At 41.0% G+C, this 22430-nt stretch overlaps 1 protein-coding gene and 1 pseudogene across 1 annotated transcript; one reads left to right on the plus strand and one right to left on the minus strand.

Moving 5' to 3' along the window:
• Positions 1–376: 376 nt before the first annotated feature.
• The window catches only part of LOC129429283 (flavin-containing monooxygenase 5-like), a 33070-nt pseudogene continuing 11016 nt past the window's right edge, over positions 377–22430 (minus strand).
• Positions 5816–22041, plus strand: LOC129429203 (uncharacterized). The gene is made up of 25 exons (XM_073855436.1): positions 5816–6352; positions 9021–9178; positions 9320–9735; positions 9906–10012; positions 10153–10303; positions 11433–11706; positions 12309–12392; positions 12489–12536; positions 12939–13244; positions 13372–13482; positions 15465–15536; positions 15663–15773; positions 16486–16557; positions 16684–16788; positions 18077–18148; positions 18274–18394; positions 18934–19085; positions 19496–19567; positions 19694–19788; positions 19871–19974; positions 20115–20267; positions 20694–21114; positions 21596–21651; positions 21780–21864; positions 21961–22041. Exons 6-25 carry the CDS (start codon positions 11700–11702, stop codon positions 22039–22041), a joined length of 2328 nt encoding a protein of 775 aa, XP_073711537.1. The 5' UTR covers positions 5816–6352; positions 9021–9178; positions 9320–9735; positions 9906–10012; positions 10153–10303; positions 11433–11699.

Genomic DNA, 22430 nt, shown 5'->3' on the forward strand with positions numbered 1-22430 from the left:
TCTTTATTTAATCCATGGAGCCGTGTGGATCTTTGAAGCCCAAAAGGTGCATCCTTCCTTCAAAGTCAGAAGTTGTTCCCTGGTTCCCTTATAATGGTTTTCTACCGTTATAAAACTCGTAAGATCAAGGACATTTTTTAATTTAACTATTATTTGTGTTCGTCTGATAAAAGATAATCATGTACATAGAGGATGGCTTGAGGGTGAATAAATTATGGGATCATTTTTTTATTCACTGGATTATCACTTAAGGCTGCGTTCACAGCAGCACTTCTGGTAACCATAAGTTTAAAACCTCAAAAAATCTTCATAATATCTTTTTTGTTTTGGGCACAACAAACGTCATCAAATGTTTACCAGGATGATTTTAATCAGTTAAAAAAAAATCAAAGTACATGTGCTAATACACAGACAGATCTATGGTTCAATAGTAAATTAAACTTGATAACTCTTTACAATGATGTAGTATTTCTTAACAATTAATTAATGCATTAGATAACATAAACCAACAATGAACAATACTTCTACAGCGTTTATTAATCTTTGTTCATGTTTACTAATACAACTTTATTGTAAAGTGTTACCCTAAACTCTTACTTTTGTCCAAATAAGGCTGTCTCAATATAACTGATTCTCAGAAAATGTGGAATCTTCTTTTGTTTTACCATAATGATCACAATTACTGCAGCACCTCCTGCAACGCCCATCCAATATAACAAACTGCTGGATTTTGGGTCTGGAATGGGGCGTGTCTTCATGGGTTTGGCCACACGCTCCCATACTGTAAGGATAGCCTGACGAGCACCGCTCCAATGTCCTGGTCCACGTAGACGAAACTGGCAGGGCGTAAGGGGACCAAAAAGAACCCTCAAACCCAAAGCAGGGTCACTGAGAAGTAACCAAACAATGTTTGGTCGGACACCCACTTCCTTTGCCATGAAATCTAGATAAGGAATATAATTCACTTGAAGGACAGCCTCCTTGGGACAAGCGTAACTATAGAAAGACAAGAGAAATGATCAAAGCACTGTAAAAGTTAAATCAATTACATCACTTATTATTTAGAGCAAAATATTTAAGAAAGTATCAATTAAGTACCATTTTAAATTTGCTCTGCGTTCCTTTTCAATAATTTCATGCATTTTTCGGTTTGAAGGAAGATGGTTTAACCCTTGGGGCAAAAGAAAACGCGTCCATCTTCTATGTATCCATTAAATAAAACCACCAAATGTGCCTGTGTGCATAATTTACCTGCGATGCCTCGGGTGGCCCAGCGTGCCTGCAGTTCGACAGCTGGCATGATCGGCCCTTTGGACTGGAACAGACCCATGATGGCCAATGTCGGACGCTCTAGAGATGGGGGAAAGATTCTTCTGTAGAGTGTCAGTTCTCCATCAGGACCAGAGTTTAAGGAGGTGGGGAGGAAGGGGAATGCGTAATTATATCCTGTACACAAGATCACAGCATCGATCTTCTCTTCAGCCGTCCCATCATCAAATACGACTGTTGAGTCTTGAATTTTTTGCAGATTTGGTTTCATCACCAGGGCTCCCATTAAAATGCGACCTGTGAGCTCATCGCTGACAATGGGACGCCGGTTAAAAAATCTGCAGTTGTGAAATTAAGGTAAGCTTCAAGGCCAGAAATGGATTTCATTATATAGAATAAAAATAGAAAAGTTGTTTAAGATTTGTTTGGTCTAAAAACTGTTAAACTAAGTCACTGTAAATTACACAATTTGAATAACGGGTGTATTTAGGCAATTACTGAATTAAATGTAAACTGTTTTGATGTCATGACTTATCAGATCTATTACTGTAAACCTTTAAATTGGCCAGACAGAAATGAGTCCTAAGAGATGATGATGTTTTTCTCTTTCACTGAGCAGTTGTCATTCACCTGTGTTTCGGCTGTAGTCCATAAAACTTGTGGTCATGTTTCTGATTGAGCATTCTCTCTCCAATCCAGTTCAACAGACTTTGAGGCAGAAGGCGAAACATCAGATCCACGTTTCGCTTAACCAGCACCAAATCCACAGGATGCCCTCTATTTGACAAACGACCTATGACCCATGCCCCTGTGCGGGTACTTAGAAACACCTAAAGGAAGGAATAAAAAATAAAGAGGACAAATACCACAGTAGGATACAAAAGGAGATTGAAAAGTGAAAGGACACTGTATTCAGGCATGTTTGATATTGAATTTAAAGCCTGCTTGCCTTCTCACAAACTCTGCTGAGCTCAACAGCAATGTCTACACCTGAATTTCCAATCCCAACAATCACAACTCTCTTTCAATGGTAAAGATCAGGATCCCTATAATCCCAGCTGTGGACAATTATTCCTGGGAATGTATCAACACCTGCAGAAAACAAAACAATTTACTAAATATATAAACTAAGTGTATTTTTTCTGATACTTGACATGTCTTAGCATTCACAACATGACCATATATTATCACATGTATATACTTATGAATCTAACACTTTGATTGCAGTCCTACAGACATTTTTTACAGTTAAGTTATGGATAAAGTTAATCTTATGAAACAGTTACACAAAAATACACACAGATAAATCCAACTCAAATGTTTAATGTCATGATTATTTATCCAGCTGGTTACTTTATCCATGATTTAGCCGGCTAAGCTGCATATTTTAAGTTGTATATTTCCCTGGAGTATTTATTTGTTTTTTCCATTTATAAAACTATCAATTTATCGGTTATCTGCAAGTACGGACCAACCTAGTTATTGGTAAAATGTACTATCAGACCTCTAATTTCCACATATGACACTTCGCTCTGTATTGTGCTCAAACATCTTCAGTGAAGTGTTGTGGGTTATGTGACATATATTAAATATATCAGATGCACCTTTAAAGGCAGAGAGGGGTCTGTTAGGTTGTGTGTATTGTCCTGTACACACTAGAACACCATCAAACACGTGTTTCTCCTCTCGTCCATCTCTGTCCACGGTCACCACATCCCACTGACCAGAGGTAGAGAAATCCGGCCTCTGTCTCACACTGCTTACTGTAGTCTGAAACACATACGGATTGAATGTTAAACACCTTACTAGAAAAAGAGACTTCTGAACATGAATGTGCTTTTGAGATCAGCACTTTTTACAATGGCATGATGCTAAAAACCTTTAATTGAATATGTTTGAGCAAGCCGAAGTGTTCAGCGTATAGTCTTAAGTACTGCAGGAGCAGGGAGTTGTGCAGGTAGTTTGGGAAATGATCCGGCATCGGGAAATCGCTGAAGCACATCATCTCTTTAGAGGTGTTTACTACTAGAGAACGATAAATCCTGGTGCGTTCTGCCTCATGTGTCTCCTAAATGAACATATAGGACACAGACAATCGGTTAGAGACATCCTAGCAAATACATTTTTTTCTCAAAATGAGACATTATCACGATATACACAAAAACAAGAACAAATTATTCAAATGGTTTGGTGAGTCCAAACTGGCCAAGGTCTACAGAGTTAGTAAATCATTCACAACACAAAGACGGCTCCAAACTGGCAAATATATGCGATATTCTTACCTTAGCTGATGATGGTTTTAGGTCTTTGATATTCAGAAATGCTAATGATTTTAAAGATGCTTTCTTCACCAATGGCCTCAGTCTGTTATGTAACCAGCAGAGTGTCTCAAATTTCACAAAAGAAGGTTTGTCTCAGCTGACACTGGTTCAGGGTGGATTTATCCGAAGAAAACTGAAAATGTTGGTTAAGTGTTAAAGATCTCAAGCATGTTTAATCATTAGCCATTGTTACGGACCACCAATTGCACTCTCAATGTATTTTCATAAACAGTGTTATGAAATCATTTAACTAGATCAGGGGTTTTCAAAGTCTAATACAGCAGGCCTCCCATTCCACACAATCTACACAATGCCACCTCCCCCAATATAAAGTGCAGAAGTGAAAACATTTTAAATGCAGGTTAAAGGGGTGATGAATTGGCTGTGTTTATTGTTTTATACTGTGATCTGAGTCTGACGACTATTCTCCAACAATAGTCTTGATCACTATTACGGATGCACAGGAATGCAGATGCAGAAAGCAGATGGTACAGGATCTTACATCTTACAGGAATGCAAACATTGTAATACTGTAGGCTACTATTTACTGAGATATGTCCATTTATTCACACTGTTAATGTTTAGATTGACGATCACATTTATTTACAAGTTTAAAAAATATTCTGCTCACATGCAGAGTGTCTGTTTAACAAACAACAGAAGTCAAGACCGTATTTTATTCCCATATAATGTTAATCATAGTGATAGACGCAAATATAAACATTGATGTCAATATTATTTTTTTACTAAGGATGTAGCGTTGTAAAACATGAGTTGGTCAAGTTTTATAGGCGTAAATATCATATGGGGGGGGGGCACAAACATTTCTCAAGAGTAATTTTTGAGGGGGCACAAAAAACACAGCCAGAATTGTAGCTACTTGTAAGTATAAATTTAAACAAAGGAAAGCCTAATATTCTTCTAAAAAACACTTATTGCAATGTTTTTGAAGCTGTTTACAATCAGGCACTGATTATAATCTCTAACACAATCATCTGTAAAGAAAATAATCACTTTATCTGACATTTAAAATAAGTAAAATTGCTTGACAGCATATTTACTGCCTGGAGTTTCACTGTAAAGAACTTGTGTGTAATTCCAATCCAAAGTTATCCTCATATGCCCTATTCCCTTAAGATCAAAACACTTGATAAATCTTTAGAGGGAGTGGCGCAATTGTGCGGTGACTGATTAAAATACACTTGGCGAATAGAGTAATAAAAAACAATGTATGTTTTCTGTATCCGGACCGGAGCGACTGTTTATGTGGCGTTTCTTCGGAATGGGAAGTTTGCAATGCACCCTGGAAAAATAATAAAAAAGGAAACACAGGCAGTGGGCCAAAACACTGTGAGGAAAGGGAGGGGGAACTCAATGTTTTTAAACTCAAAACGCATTTTTACCCTGGTCCCTGTTTGCATTTGCGCTGTTTCACTGCTTACACATTTAATTACAGTGCATATGTTTATAGTTAGGCTATACTTACTTCATATGCACGTCTCTCGGAAGTATGGGATTTTCGTTTTTGAAAATTATCCATGTTTTTATAGCCTAAAACAGTAAAAACATGTTTTGGCACGGAATACCATTGCATTAACGTTACCACTTTTACTAATAAATACATGGTAAAGCAATGGGTAGCAAAAGCTGTTAATTTCTGGTAAACCATAGATGTTTGATCTTTTATATTGAAAACTACTATCAACAATATTACATTTTCACATAATAACCTTCATTATTCTCAGTATTTTGTTTAAAAATATATAAAATTTTTAAATTTACAATATGTAAAAATACATATTGTAAATTAATATTTAGGTAGATAATTTTGATTGAATGGTGTGTTATGCATAACATTTTATTAGCGCTGGTTACAAAGTATAAAGTCCCCCAAGGTCTGTGTACGCCACTCTTTAGACGTGGTCCCAACTTCCCCCTCTCTGCGTCCCGCATCTGCTGTTAAAAATAAAATAATATAATAATATAAAAATATTTTTATTTACTTTCGTTTTCGTACTTTCGTTTCATATTCGTTTAATTATTGATGTTTGACGTTTGAGGAGCATGTCGCGTCTAAAAATAAAGGCGTTCTTTCCAAAGCTTGAGAGGTTGCGCTCAAGTGGCATCTCCTGTTGCTACGCAACTGCTGCGCACTCGGCGCGAGGATAACGTAATGCGCGATCGGATTTTAATTGCTCATCTGGTCCTCACCTTTCCTAGTACTTTAGGTTGCCAACTGTCGCGCATTAGCCGGGACGTCCCGTATTTTGAGCCTAATTTACTTGTCCCTGTACCGGTGTCCTAAACCGGTTTTTGGACTGCAACGATGATTTATTTAGTGACTGAAATGTGGCGCCACAAGAACCGAGCGGCAGATAACATAAAAATCCCGCGAGAGCGATTCGAGAAGTCATACAACGGAGACTGCTATCGAAATGCTCTCGCGGTACTCTGACGTCATCCAACTGTCAGTTGTTGCAGCGCCATTAGCAGCAACAGCAGTAGTGCTGATCACGAGACTTGAGAATGATCTCCGACACCTTTCATCCAATCACAATCAGTATACGATCAAGAGAGTCAAATAATAAGATTTCATGTTTTCTTTTTATATTATTTAGCTGTTTGTGCATGTATAAAATCTGCATAGTTACAAGTTCGTTCTCGCTGATCCAGAGACTAAACGACTACGACTCAAACTGAAATGCCCCAAGGCATTTCCAGCAACTCAACTAGGAAATTCTCGCGCTTATGATTTACAGACTGTAAGTTAAGTGTGTTTTAATTAAAATATTTAATGTTGACTTTAATGTCAGTTTTAGTTTGTCACAAGATGTGTGTAAGATTAACATGAAGAGGACAACGTTTTTACACTTAAGTTAGTGCAGGAGCCACAAGTGTTTTGTTTAGACAGAACTTGGACACTCCACTTTTTAAAAATATATGCTTTTTACGGCTCCCATAGAGTTAAACAACCGTTTTGGAAATCCATTCAGCCGATATCCTGGTCTGGCGGTTTCACTTTTAGACCGTTATCGTCACGCTTAAACAACAAATGATCAAAGAGTTTCGATATTTTCCCTATTTAAAATATGACCCTTCTGTAGTTACATCGTGTAAGGTTACTAAGACCGACGGAAAATTTAAAAGCTGTGATTTTGTTGGCCGATATGGCTAGGAACTATAGTCTCATTCCGGCGTAATAATCAAGAAACGTTGCTGCCACACATGCAGCAGGCGCAATGATATTATGCAGCGCCCGACGCACGTGCGTTATTACGGTTACTTGTCTGGTCGGAACTTTACTTCCGGTTTCTGTTTGTTTAGTGGCCTGACTAACTGTTAGTGGCTAAATGAACTCTGGAACAAATACCTCGTCAAAAATAACAAATGTTTTGGTTTCCTAAAGACAAGGGGAGATGGCAATTATAAATCACCACTATGTGAAGTGAGGTTTGGCAGCTGGTGTGTAGTTTAACATTGTATACATTTTACACAGCAGCGTTAGCTCAGTGTCGTTTTTATATGTTTAAGCTATGAAATATAAACTAAGGTAATCTACTTATTGTTTGTTTTGCTTGTTAATAGAAATAAACTACTCTAAAAGGAATTTGTTGTTATAGACCATTTTATTGTTTGTAAACAATGATGACGTGGCAGCGTATGCGCGCGCATTTTGGCAACGGAAGTATGGCAAGAAGAATCAGCAGTGAAGCAGCACAGACAGAGAAAGTTATTTTAAAAAGTTGACTATCAATTTTTCAACACAGCTACCAGATCCTATACTATAGTGGAGTTGATAGAAGGCGTTAGCAGATGGCCAAATATAAAGTGGGCAGATACATATATATATATATATATATATATATATATATATATATATATATATATATATATATATATATATACATATATACATACATATATATATATATATATATATATATCTATATATATATATATATATATATATATATATATATATATATATTAGTGCAACCAAACGCAACAAAGTGAGGAACAACACCACTTTCATTGCCGTGGGCTGTAAAAGGGTCTATTGATTCTTAGCGGAGTTTGCCGGAAGTTACGTGTGTTGCACAAAAGCCGTTTTTTATGTTGTTACTGCTGAAACCGTCTATAGAAAGTTACCAAGCCAAGGGTACTATGTTCGGGCGCTGTATAATATAATTGATATGACTGACTAATGAAAACAGTCACATGCTTGTAATTAATTTCTGATAAGAAAATTACATTATATCTTTTGTCCTTAATAAACACAGTAAACAATCTTCTATTTAATAAGTAAAGAAATATCCTATAGGGGTCACACTGTAAGAAAGATTTCTATATTAACATTTGTTGACTGTGTTTATTTGTTGACTGTCTGTTTGTTTATATTTTCGCACTGCATTACATGATCTTGATCTCTGCTCCGAGAACCTTTGGTGCCCATAACAGAGGTACAGTATAAGCAGTACAAGGTTTTATCCAATTGCTTCAGTGGGAAGTCATTTTATGAAGAGAATGTAAGATTGTGAAGTGTTTTATTGACATTATTAGTTTTAGTTTAAAATGATAAACATCCAGTGATGCTCAATGATTAGTCAGGGTTGCCAAGTTTGGCTCCCAGGCTGGCCTGAGATGAAAACCATTAACATTGCCATATTTCATTTCTCATCCTCTTTCTTTCTCTTCAGCTTGACCTTCCTGCTTTGATATACATGTCTTTGCTCGCTCTGGCTATGCACTGCACAGTATAATATTTTTATATGTAGGTCTTTAATAAGACTAAAAGTGTGAGGACTGAAGTACAGGGACAGCCTGAAGTGTACTGGTGAATATGCAAAACCTAAATAAATGCCATCATGTGAGTGTTAGTTTTTTTTTAATATACTGACACATTTATGTTCTGTGGTCCTTTATGAAAATTATCCATGGGTTTTAATAGTAAAAGAGTAAAACATGTTTTTGAAATTGATTACAAGTGTATTACCATTTTATTTTACTTATAAATAACATGGTTAAGCTATGGTTACGGTAGCAAAAGCTGTTAATTTGTGATAAACAACCATAGTAAGCTTAAAAACTAATATCAACAATATTAAACATAATTTCACATAACAACCCTTCTTATTTTCAGTATAAAAAACTGAAGTAAAAATATTTAGTGATTAAGTTAATAATTATTATTATTTATGACTATAGAGGTGGAAGACTTTGAGGAAAGGGAGACTTTATCTCATCACGAGCCTCTCCAAGCAGTGAGACTGCATAGTAAATATAAAGAATTTCCATAGAAAGTGTTTGTTATAGATTTCTACTCTTTGCATCTGTCTCATATATCAAGTGTATCAATTTGCATGATACTTTTTCAGCTGTAAAGGCAAATTATTTACTGTAGGCTTATTGTTTTTGTTTCTCACGTATCAGGAAATCCTCTGTTGTTGAGAGTGAATCACTCACAGAGGAGTTTAGTGCCGACCGGTCGATCCACAGCCTGCCATCAGCCTCAGATTGAGGTGACCGATGGTGATGTGGAGAATCCAGGAGAGAGCGTCTCCCTGGAGCAGTCATCAGCTTCCCGTGAAGTGTGTGGCTGCACTTCATTTTTGTTCATATTAGTGAAAATTATACTAAAGTATAAACTTCTGTTGTTATGAATATCAAATGGTACTTTAACAAACCAGTCAGTGGTGTTTTATTTAACCTCTATGCTTTGTTCTCAGCAGCTTTTCTGTGGGTCACAGTGGAACCTGAAGAGTCCACATCCTCATCTTCTCCAGAAGAATCAAGGTGTTTCTCAATGTCAAGGAAGGATCCTCGAAAGCCAGAATTTCGAGGATGCTACGTCATCGACATCCGTCGAAAAATATCCCATATACAGGAAAGGATGCATATGTGTAGCCTTCACGCTCTTCGCACTCTGAAATCACCCACAATCCTATGCGCGCAGTGCCGAAAGCACATCTTATTATTACTGACATAATAATGCAATAACGTGCACTTGCTAGCCTGTTCCATTTATGTGTTCTCCGAATGCTAAGAGGAGCCTCGCCTTGCCTCTGAAGGAAGTAACTTGGAACGACCAGTCCTGCCTAGGAAGTACCCTTGACATTGAGAAACACCTTCAGTCTACACACCACAGGTGAGATTCTGTCAGCTTGTGTTTTCTTAAAAGATGTTGTATAGAGAGTATTGTGAATCTCTATCATCACAAAAGAGTCAAATAAATTAAATTATAGTTCAAGCCAGAGTGTTCAATAGTCTTACACTTTAATACATACATAACATAAGTTATGATAATGTGATTTCTAGGATAATATCATGGGGACGGAGACTAGTAGTCTTCACGAGAGGGCGGAGACTTTAGTCTTTGATTTAGTCCGTGTGTCTGGTTGCGGATACGTGTCTGCAGGCTTCCGGTAAGAACACCCGGATCTTCAGTTGTTTCATTGCATGAACATTATTTTGTTTTGTTCTCCTGTGATTAAGACACAGTGATCAGATACATAATTGTTAAAGAGCTGAGTTGGTTTAAAATGAAGATGTCCTTCGCTTACAGATTTAAGGTAGGGCTTACCCTGTTTAGGTTTGCCCAAACCTCACGGTTGGCTAGCTTGCACACTGGCAAGGGACACGATGGACAGGTGGATTCTTCGGCTACGAAGAGAAGAGCGGTGGGGTCTGAAGCTGATTGACAGGTTTATCGAAAGGTATGGGTAACTTTTTTTTGTGGGTGAGGTATCTGTTTGTCCCGTGGGGAAAAAAATGTGTTGAACAGTTTAAAGTGTAAAGAGCAGTAACTTTAGTTTCTGGACTGGTGAATGTAAACCAGCGTCTGGAAAAGATTTAGGGCCAGATTTACTAAACGGGCCAAATTAATGTGAGGGCGCAATTCCCAAATAGCGCAGGTGGGAGTGGTAATATCTGCGGGATATATTCACTAAAAAGGCGCAAATTAAATAACACAGACGCAGCAGCTGATTTTCTTAAGGTCCAGCGCAATCTCTACTAAAAGCAGCGCAAATTAGTTTAGGGTCGCAAATAGAAGCTGATGCTCCTGCAGGTGCGGGTGATCTGTTAACGCCTGATGCGCTTGAGTTCAGCACCACGGAAATCGCAGGTGAAAATGCGGGGTGTGAAATCCCAACTAACACGGCAAAGAAAAAATGAAGTTGTACAAGAAGTTTTAAAACACTGGGTATTGTGTGACTTCTCCTAGTGACTCCTCTTTTATTGCCTTCAGCAAATAAAAAATAATGCTTTGCAAACAGTATTTTTGAATAATATGTTCCTCTGGCCTTCTAAAACTGTTTTATGTGGAAAAAAATCTTTGCACTCTCTGATCTCTGTGATTCGCCTCCTATATCAGCAACAATCGCAGCCCTTTCAAGTGCAAATGGTTTCTTTTTTTGTCTTTAAATAATGGCACAAATACCAGTAATTTCACACATGCAAACAACATGCAAGTAAATCTTGTTGTGTGAATCATTTAAATACTCTTCCCCAATAAATTTTGCATCTGAAACTTCCAAAAATGTATATGCAATAAGGTCAATCACAAAAATAACTAGCCCATGCCTTTTCACGCTAATTGTCCACTGTAATTATCCCCACACTCATTATTTAATGCCAAAATAATGGTTTGCGCTGGCGCAAGCTGTTATTAAATCTGAACTTTAAAATGCTGCTACAGCATCTGTCAGAAATATATATATATATATATATATTTTTTTTGCACAATTGTAGTAACAGTAGTGAACTAGTACTGTAGATGTCATACAATTCATACTGATCTATCTGTTTAAACACTGAATGATAGATGTATTTTTTCTTTTTCAGGTTATAGTAATGCAGCTGTGCACCACCGGCGAATATGCACAACCCAAATAAATGCCATTATGTTCATAAACATGATGTGTTTTTAAATTCTTTGTTAAGTCTGTTCATTTAAACAGATAATCCACAGAGTAATGTGAGATCCGACTTGAACACGTGAGGTTTTGGCCGTGGAGCTGAAGCTCTGTGCATCTAGGCGGAGATTTCTTTACATGAACTTAACAGCAGTGTCTTAACCGCATACTGTACATCACAAGATGTCATCAACGCATGACAGGTAATAAGAAACATGTAAATGTGTATTAAAAATGAAACAAATGTGGCAGCGTGTTAAGACTTAAGCTTAATCAATTACAATAAAAAAACGTATTTTGCTACCGTATTTTTGAATTAAAAAAAAATTCAATTTGTTTTTATACAAGTCAGTTTAACAATATGGTTTAGCCCGTCCTCATGTACTTGTTTAAATATTATCAGTCCAGTGAGTATTAGGTTTTTTTAATATACTGACACATTTAAGTTTTGTGGTTATGTGAAAATTATCCATGGGTAAAAGAGTAAAAACATGGTTTTGACATTGATTACCAGTGTATTACCATATTTACTAATAAATAATATGGTTAAGCTGTGGTTACTGTAGCAAAAGCTGTTAATTTGTGGTAAACCAGTGTAAGCCTAAGAATCTTTTATGTACTAAAAACTAATATCCACTATATTGAACATACAGTAGTTACCACACAACAACCTTTCTTATTCTCAGTATTTTGTTTCAAATGAAACAAACAAAAGTAAAAAATATTTAGTAATGGTAATAAATTATTAAATAAATTAAAATAATTCATGAAACAATTGACAATTTCTGTGTTTTTGATTGACCAGTGAGTTATGCATCACATATATCAGCATCGGTTACAAAGGAAAAAAGGGCCTTCTTTTGTCCTTCTGCACCTGCCCCATGCGGAGGTCTGTGCATACCACTGTTTAGATATATAAAATCATGTCATTGTGTAGGTATTGTTTCCATTTATGTGGTTTGTTTTTTCTTTTTTTTGTTGGTAGTGGGTATTTTCACTAAAGAGATGAAAGTGGGAAGTGAAACAGTTACTGGTGAGCGAAGAAAAGTTTGTGTCTTTCACAGGCATTTTATTGCTGAACAACAAACTAGATTGCAAAAGAAAAAATAAAATAGTTAATTACATCCATTTCTATTTTATATAAATAAAAAATAATAAATATGTTGACTATAATAACTGTAGCAACGCAGTGTATGAATGATGACATCATCATATTGAGAGCTATGATGTCGTGATTATTACATCAGAGTTCCGGCAGCTATATAAGCCAGCGCGCTCATCACAAAGTTGTGGGTTTATAGTTCGGTGTATGTTCGGTGTGGTTTTGGTAGTCGTCAGTGTTCAAGGCATTATATCTAGCGTGTTTATCATCTTGTTGTTGTTGTGTTAGAGGTGTTATTTGAGTTTCAAGTCATGAGCGTCGTCGTCATTTTAGGTGCAGGACGTCAGTGCCCTGATAAATTGATGAGGGCCTATTCTCATCTTGAAAACGGGTCGACGGTGTTTCTGTATAGAAAAGATCGTCCACTTGTTAGCATTCGACCGGATGTCCCGGCACCTCCTCAACCCACTGAGCCCTCCAACTCTGTGAGTAGCAGTGTGGAAAGCGATGCTTGCCCCTCGGAGCCTGCAGTCGCTACCAGTGCTGTTGCTCCACAGGTGGAGGAGGCGCTCATTGGGCGTGCGGTGCAGACATCCGAGGAGACATCATCTCTGAAGCCGCCATCAGCTCCTCCAAACAGTAAGACTTCATTTTTGTACAAATGTGGAAAATTATTCTAAAGTATAATCTTATGTTGTTATGAATTGGTACTTTAACAAACCTGTCAGTGTTTTTTTTATTTCATATCTCTCTGCTTTGTTCTCAGCAGCTTTTCCAACTAAGAATGATCTCTGGTACACAGTTCCACAGCTTCAATTAGGGGAAGAGCGGGATGTGGAGGTTAGGCCGAAGTGGGCCAGACTGGCAGGATGCGGGAGTGAAAATCAGTAAGTTTTGCTAATTATTTCTGTTTCAGCCTTAAAGGACAAGTTTGGTATTTTACACTGAAAGCCCTGTTTTCAGATTGTTTATGGTGAAATAGAACGGTTTTGAATTAATGTATTAATAAATAGGGCTGGACGATTCGGAAAAAATCTAATTGCGATTTTTCTGATCAAAATTGCGATTTAAAGTGCGATTCATTGGTATATAATAAAAAAGCTACATCCAGGTTTGATGTGGTGGTTTTAATAGCACCAAAGAAAGATGCTGTGCTACTGTTTATTTAATACTTCTTAAACATTGTACCAAGGTGTCTGCAAGACTTTGCTCTTCTGCAGACACACTTTTTTTTTTAATCTAAGAACATTAAACAAAATACAGTTTAACAAAAATGTATTGAAAGTTTTTTTTAAATAACATATAGGGCTATAGGCCAATGTATTTTGGCTGTCACTACAACAATGCTTCTGACAAGCAAATGTTTCGTTTTTTCTTTAAATCAAAAGACTGTACTCTTCTTGTTTTACTTTTCAGGCATCTGTAATAAATGTAAATATATTAGTTATTAGAATCTATGATTTAACATAAGCAAAAAATACAAATAAAACACTGCACAGTCCTCACTGTAGGATTTTAAATGTGGAGCTGCAGAAGCTTGTTCAGTTAAGAGTAAGGAGTGATTTTAATTTTTGGTGTGTAATAAACATTTCTGACACAGAAAGCACCAGGTTACTGTCACTTTAAGACACAAGACAGCTTTAAAACTGCTCTGCTTCAATATACTGATAAACATCCAGCTGTTTATGTTCAATTAGACAAGAAGGAAAACTTAAGTTTAGTGATCACGCGTGTGCTGACTACTTGCTGTGTTCGCGCTTCATGAACCCTCATGCATGTAAATATACTTTCAAAGTGGTGCGGATGTGTGCGTGCAAGAAAGTATAATGTACCTCTTTCGTCTGCTGTGTTCCGGGCTTTAATGAAACCTGCTTATCGTCTGATGAGGCGCTTGTCATTGTTTGCGATTCATGACGAGAAACGGACGTATATACACCTTTCTTTAAGTCCAACATTACACAAAAGGGAAATGTTTTCGCGCATTTCTGTACTTTCATTTGCCGGTTAATAAGTTATAATGGGTTTTAAAAATGACTGAATCCAAAATCTGCCAACTTCCATGACATTCTGCGTTGTGCAGTTAATTCCATTTGTATGCATTTAGCGATTCTGTCCGTGTCCGGAAATCATATGGCCGTACACTTTGTTGGGGAGTTGAACTGCTGCTCGCGCAATGGCGTTATCTGACGTTCAGTCAGCACCTCAGTGTTAATGCCCTCTATTGGTTTAAACTGCATCAACCGTAAAATGCGCATGAAGCGAACTGTCAAAAACGGCGTACTAGATGATTGTTATATTTGATAGTACTGAATCAAAATAATCGCCGCTTTTGCGATTCGAAAATCGCACCCATCCAAATCGCGATTTCGGTTTAAAAACGATTAATCGTGCAGCCCTATTAATAAATGTATTCTACCAATTAATGTTAAACGCAATATGTCATCTTTATAGTTTGAACTGTGGTTGTTTTTAAAAAGAATAATAAACAGCAGCTGCTTAATTCTTAAACATTTGCAGAAACAGTACTTACAGTTTTTACATATGTTTCTAGGTTTCCCACCGTATTTGCGAGTCCATCTGATTTAGATCAAGAGGACTTTCCAATGGAGAACCTCCCCTCACCTGCTCCAGTCCCTGAGGAGCCTCGGGTTGCGGCCCTCCCCTCACCTGCTCCTGTGTCTGCTCCAGTCCCTGAGGAGCCTCAGGTTGCGGCCCTCCCCTCACCTGCTCCTGTGTCTGCTCCAGTCCCTGAGGAGCCTCGGGTTGCGGCCCTCCCCTCACCTGCTCCTGTGTCTGCTCCAGTCCCTGAGGAGCCTCGGGTTGCGGCCCTCCCCTCACCTGCTCCTGTGTCTGCTCCAGTCCCTGAGGAGCCTCGGGTTGCGACATCCGAGGAGACATCATCTCTGAAGCCGCCATCAGCTCCTCCAAACGGTAAGACTTCATTTTTGTACAAATGTGGAAAATTATTCTAAAGTATAATCTTATGTTGTTACGAATTGGTACTTTAACAAACCTGTCAGTGTTTTTTTATTTCATATCTCTCTGCTTTGTTCTCAGCAGCTTTTCCAGCTAAGAATGATCTCTGGTACACAGTTCCACAGCTTCAATTAGGGGAAGAGCGGGATGTGGATGTTAGGCCGAAGTGGGCCAGACTGGCAGGATGCGGGAGTGAAAATCAGTAAGTTTTGCTAATTATTTCTGTTTCAGCCTTAAAGGACAAGTTTGGTATTTTACACTTAAAGCCCTGTTTTCAGATTGTTTATGTTGAAATAGAACGGTTTTGAATTAATGTATTAATAAATGTATTCTACCAATTAATGTTAAACGCAATAGGTCATCTTTATAGTTTGAACTGTGGTTGTTTTCAAAAACAATAATAAACAGCAGCTGCTTAATTCTTAAACATTTGCAGAAACAGTACTTACAGTTTTTACATATGTTTCTAGGTTTCCCACCGTATTTGCGAGTCCATCTGATTTAGATCAAGAGGACTTTCCAATGGAGAACCTCCCCTCACCTGCTCCTGTGTCTGCTCCAGTCCCTGAGGAGCCTCGGGTTGCGGCCCTCCCCTCACCTGCTCCTGTGTCTCCTCCAGTCCCTGAGGAGCCTTGGGTTGCGGCCCTCCCCTCACCTGCTTCTGTGTCTGCTCCAGTCCCTGAGGAGCCTCGGGTTGTGGCCCTCCCCTCACCTGCTCCTGTGTCTGCTCCAGTGCCTGAGGAGCCTCGGGTTGCGGCCCTCCCCTCACCTGCTCCTGGGTCTGCTCCAGTCCCTGAGGAGCCTCGTGTTGCGGCCCTCCCCTCACCTGCTCCTGTGTCTGCTCCAGTCCCTGAGGAGCCTCAGGTTGCGGCCCTCCCCTCACCTGCTCCTGTGTCTGCTCCAGTCCCTGAGGAGCCTTGGGTTGCGACATCCGAGGAGACATCATCTCTGAAGCCACCATCAGCTCCTCCAAATGGTAAGACTTCATTTTTGTACAAATTTGGAAAATTATTCTAAAGTATAATCTTATGTTGTTATGAATTGGTACTTTAACAAACCTGTCAGTGTTTTTTTATTTCATATCTCTCTGCTTTGTTCTCAGCAGCTTTTCCAACTAAGAATGATCTCTGGTACACAGTTCCAAAGCTTCAATTAGGGGAAGAGCGGGATGTGGATGTTAGGGTGAAGTGGGCCAGACTGGCAGGACGTGGGAGTGAAAATCAGTAAGTTTTGCTAATTATTTCTGTTTCAGCCTTAAAGGACAAGTTTGGTATTTTACACTTAAAGCCCTGTTTTCAGATGGTTTATGGTGAAATAGAACGGTTTTGAATTAATGTATTAATAAATGTATTCTACCGATTAATGTTAAACGCAATAGGTCATCTTTATAGTTTGAACTGTGGTTGTTTTTAAATACAATAATAAACAGCAGCTGCTTGATTCTTAAACATTTGCAGAAACAGTACTTACAGTTTTTACATATATTTCTAGGTTTCCCACCGTATTTGCGAGTCCATCTGATTTAGATCAAGAGGACTTTCAAATGGAGAACCCCCCCTCACCTGCTCCTGTGTCTGCTCCAGTCCCTGAGGAGCCTCGGGTTGCGGCCCTCCCCTCACCTGCTCCTGTGTCTGCTCCAGTCCCTGAGGAGCCTCGGGTTGCGGCCCTCCCCTCACCTGCTCCTGTGTCTGCTCCAGTCCCTGAGGAGCCTCGGGTTGCGGCCCTCCCCTCACCTGCTCCTGTGTCTGCTCCAGTCCCTGAGGAGCCTCGGGTTGCGGCCCTCCTCTCACCTGCTTCTGTGTCTGCTCAAGTCCCTGAGGAGCCGCGGGGGGGGGCCCTCTCCTCACCTGCTCCTGTGTCTGCTCCAGTCCCTGAGGAGCCTCGGGTTGCGGCCCTCTCCTCACCTGCTCCTGTGTCTGCTCCAGTCCCTGAGGAGCCTCGGGTTGCGGCCCTCGCCTCACCTGCTCCTGTGTCTGCTCCAGTCCCTGAGGAGCCTCGGGTTGCGGCCTTCCCCTCACCTGCTCCTGTGTCTGCTCCAGTCCCTGAGGAGCCTCGGGTTGCGGCCCTCCCCTCACCTGCTCCTGTGTCTGCCCCAGTCCTTGAGGAGCCTCGGGTTGCGGCCGTCCCCTCACCTGCTCCTGTGTCTGCTCCAGTCCCTGAGGAGCCTCGGGTTGCGGCCCTCCCCTCACCTGCTCCTGTGTCTGCCCCAGTCCTTGAGGAGCCTCGGGTTGCGGCCGTCCCCTCACCTGCTCCTGTGTCTGCTCCAGTCCCTGAGGAGCCTCGGGTTGCGGCCCTCCCCTCACCTGCTCCTGTGTCTGCTCCAGTCCCTGAGGAGCCTCGGGTTGCGGCCCTCCCCTCACCTGCTCCTGTGTCTGCCCCAGTCCCTGAGGAGCCTCCGGTTGCGGCCCTCCCCTCACCTGCTCCTGTGTCTGCTCCAGTCCCTGAGGAGCCTCGGGTTGCGGCCCTCCCCTCAACTGCTCCTGCGTCTGCTCCAGTCCCTGAGGAGCCTCGGGTTGCGACATCCGAGGAGACATCATCTCTGAAGCTGCCATCAGCTCCTCCAAACGGTAAGACTTAATTTTTGTACAAATGTGGAAAATTATACTAAAGTATAATCTTATGTTGTTATGAATTGGTACTTTAACAAACCTGTCAGTGTTTTTTATTTCATCTCTCTCTGCTTTGTTCTCAGCAGCTTTTCCAACTAAGAATGATCTCTGGTACACAGTTCCAAAGCTTCAATTAGGGGAAGAGCGGGATGTGGATGTTAGGCCGAAGTGGGCCAGACTGGCAGGATGTGGGAGTGAAAATCAGTAAGTTTTGCTAATTATTTCTGTTTCAGCCTTAAAGGACAAGTTTGATATTTTACACTTAAAGCCCTGTTTTCAGATGGTTTATGGTGAAATAAAACGGTTTTGAATTAATGTATTAATAAATGTATTCTACCGATTAATGTTAAACGCAATAGGTCATCTTTATAGTTTAAACTGTGGTTGTTTTTAAATACAATAATAAACAGCAGCTGCTTGATTCTTAAACATTTGCAGAAACAGTACTTTCAGTTTTTACATATATTTCTAGGTTTCCCACCGTATTTGCGAGTCCATCTGATTTAGATCAAGAGGACTTTCAAATGGAGAACCCCCCCTCACCTGCTCCTGTGTCTGCTCCAGTCCCTGAGGAGCCTCGGGTTGCGGCCCTCCCCTCACCTGCTCCTGTGTCTGCTCCAGTCCCTGAGGAGCCTCGGGTTGCGGCCCTCCCCTCACCTGCTCCTGTGTCTGCTCCAGTCCCTGAGGAGCCTCGGGTTGCGGCCCTCCCCTCACCTGCTCCTGTGTCTGCTCCACACCCTTAGCATCCTGTGGGTGCGGCCCTCCCCTCACCGGCTCCTGTGTCTGCTCCAGTCCCTGAAGAGCCTCGGGTTGGGGCCCTCTCCTCACCTGCTCCTGTGTCTGCCCCACTCCCTGAGGATCCCCGGGCTGGGGCCCCCTCCGCACCTGCTCCTGTGTCTGCTCCAGTCCCTGAGGAGCCTCGGGTTGCGGCCCTCCCCTCACCTGCTCCTGTGTCTGCTCCAGTCCCTGAGGAGCCTCGGGTTGCGGCCCTCCCCTCACCTGCTCCTGTGTCTGCTCCAGTCCCTAAGGAGCCTCGGGTTGCGGCCCTCCCCTCACCTGCTCCTGTGTCTGCCCCAGTCCCTGAGGAGCCTCGGGTTGCGGACGTCCCCTCACCTGCTCCTGTGTCTGCTCCAGTCCCTGAGGAGCCTCGGGTTGCGGCCCTCCCCTCACCTGCTCCTGTGTCTGCTCCAGTCCCTGAGGAGCCTCGGGTTGCGGCCCTCCCCTCACCTGCTCCTGTGTCTGCCCCAGTCCCTGAGGAGCCTCGGGTTGCGGCCCTACCCTCAACTGCTCCTGCGTCTGCTCCAGTCCCTGAGGAGCCTCGGGTTGCGACATCCGAGGAGACATCATCTCTGAAGCTGCCATCAGCTCCTCCAAACGGTAAGACTTAATTTTTGTACAAATGTGGAAAATTATACTAAAGTATAATCTTATGTTGTTATGAATTGGTACTTTAACAAACCTGTCAGTGTTTTTTTATTTCATCTCTCTCTGCTTTGTTCTCAGCAGCTTTTCCAACTAAGAATGATCTCTGGTACACAGTTCCACTGTGTACCACAGATAAAAAGGATGTGGACTCTGATCTCTATCATCACAAAAGGGTAAAAAAGTACATTTCAATACAAACGAGTCTTACACTGTAATAAATACATGACCTGTTTGTGATGATAATGTGATTTCTAGGAGGATATCATGGAGACAGAGACTAGTCTCTCTGAAAGGGCGGAGACTTTAGTTTTCGATTTAGTGCGTTTGTCTGGTAGCGGAAGTGTGTCTGCAGAATTCCAGTAAGAACTCCCGACTCTTCAATAGTTTCATTGCATAAACATTATTTTGTTTTGTCTTCCTGTGATTAAGACACTGTTATCAGATGCATAATTGTTAGACAGCTGAGTTGGTTTATAATGATGATGTTCCTCTCTTACAGATTTAAGGTAGGGCTTACCCTGGTTAGGTTTGCCGAAACCTCACGGTTGGCTTGCAGACTGGCAAGAGAGACGATGGACAGGTGGATTTTTCGTCTCCAAAGAGAAGGGCGGTGGGGTAGGAAGCTAAAGGACCTCTCCAGGTTTATCGTAAGGTATGGGAAACTTATTTTTCTAAAAAAAAAAAAATATTTGTTCAAATCAGCATTTTAAAGTGTAATGCGCAGTAACTGAAGTTTCAAGACTGGTGAATGTAAACCAGCATCTGGAAAAGATTTAAAATTCTCTTACAGCATCTGTCAGAATTTTATTTGACACACTGATAATAACAGTAATGAACTAGTACAGTAAATGTCATACAATTCATATTGATCAGAACAATCAGATTAATGCAATATTTAAAGAAAATATTTTTAATAAAATCAGTTTGGGCAAATGTATTCTACCAATTAATGTTAAACGCAATAGGTCATCTTTATAGTTTGAACTGTGGTTGTTTTTAAAAACAATAATTAACAGCAGATGCATAATTCTTAAACATTTGCAGAAACAGTACTTACAGTTTTTACATATGTTTCTAGATTTCCCACCGTATTTGCGAGTCCATCTGATTTAGATCAAGAGGACTTTCCAATGGAGGACCTCTCCTTGGATGAAGAGAATGAGGACCACCCCTTACCTGTTCCTGTGGTTGCTCCAGTCCCTGAGGAGCCTCGGGTTGCGGCCCTCCCCTCACCTGCTCCTGTGTCTGCTCCAGTCCCTGAGGAGCCTCGGTTTGCGGCCCTCCCCTCACCTGCTCCTGTGTCTGCTCCAGTCCCTGAGGAGCCTCGGGTTGCGGCCCACCCCTCACCTGCTCCTGTGTCTGCTCCAGTCCCTGAGGAGCCTCGGGTTGCGGCCCTCCACTCACCTGCTCCTGTGTCTGCTCCAGTCCGTGTGGAGGCTTTTGTTGTGGCCCTCCCCTCACCTGCTCCTGTGTCTGCTCCAGTCCCTGTGGAGCCTCGGGTTGCGACCCTCCACTCACCTGCTCCTGTGTCTGCTCCAGTCCCTGAGGAGCTTCGGGTTGCGGCCCTCCCCTCACCTGCTCCTGTGTCTGCTCCAGTCCCTGTGGAGCCTCGGGTTGCGGCCCTCCCCTCACCTGCTCCTGTGTCTGCTCCATTCCCTGAGGAGCCTCGGGTTGCGGCCCTCCCCTCACCTGCTCCTGTGTCTGCTCCAGTCCCTGAGGAGCCTCGGGTTGCGGCCCTCCCCTCACCTGATCCTGTGGCTGCTCCATTCCCTGAGGAGCCTCGGGTTGCGGCCCTCCCCTCACCTGCTCCTGTGTCTGCTCCAGTCCCTGAGGAGCCTCGGGTTGCAGCCCTCCCCTCACCAATGTCTGCCCAGGTACAGGTACATTTTTATCAGAGCCATAAACACAAATATTGGCAATTTTATTGTAAAAAAAAAGTTTTATATTCATGTTTTAAATTACTGTTTGTTTTATTTACAGCAAAATAATAAGGATGTTTTTGTGGATATGAAAGTTGATTACAACTCTGTACCTCAGTAAGTTTAACAACGTCTCTCCATTTTTCGTCTTTACCTTTTAAATATTACATGGGCTTCTTTAACATTAACAGTAGTTTGTTTATTTCCAAAAAGGTTTCTTACCGTACATTTCTATGTATTTATAGATCTTCACCTCCTCACGATTTGCCTGTCCGGCAGGCGGCTCCACTCCTGCCTTCCCCTAGGAAGCGTAGAGCTGGCCCCACACAGGTAGATTTATAACAGAGCCCTGAGAAAAAAAAATTTCAATTTCATTTTAAAAATCCTTTAATATACATGGATTAAATCTGTTTGTTTTAATTACAGCTTCAATTAGGGGAAGAGCGGGATGTGGAGGTTAGGCCGAAGAGGGCCAGACTGGCAGGATGCGGGAGTGAAAATCAGTAAGTTTTGCTAATTATTTCTGTTTCAGCCTTAAAGGACAAGTTTGGTATTTTACACTTAAAGCCCTGTTTTCAGATTGTTTATTGTGAAATAGAACCGTTTTGAATTAATGTATTAATAAATGTATTCTACCAATTAATGTTAAACGCAATAGGTCATCTTTATAGTTTAAACTGTGGTTGTTTTTAAAAACAATAATAAACAGCAGCTGCTTGATTCTTAAACATTTGCAGAACCAGTACTTACAGTTTTTACATATGTTTCTAGGTTTCCCACCGTATTTGCAAGTCCATCTGATTTAGATCAAGAGGACTTTCCAATGGAGAACCTCCCCTCACCTGCTCCTGTGTCTGCTCCAGTCCCTGAGGAGCCTCGGGTTGCGGCCCTCCCCT

Source organism: Misgurnus anguillicaudatus, chromosome 18, assembly GCF_027580225.2.
Source record: "Misgurnus anguillicaudatus chromosome 18, ASM2758022v2, whole genome shotgun sequence".
Lineage (NCBI taxonomy): Eukaryota > Metazoa > Chordata > Actinopteri > Cypriniformes > Cobitidae > Misgurnus > Misgurnus anguillicaudatus.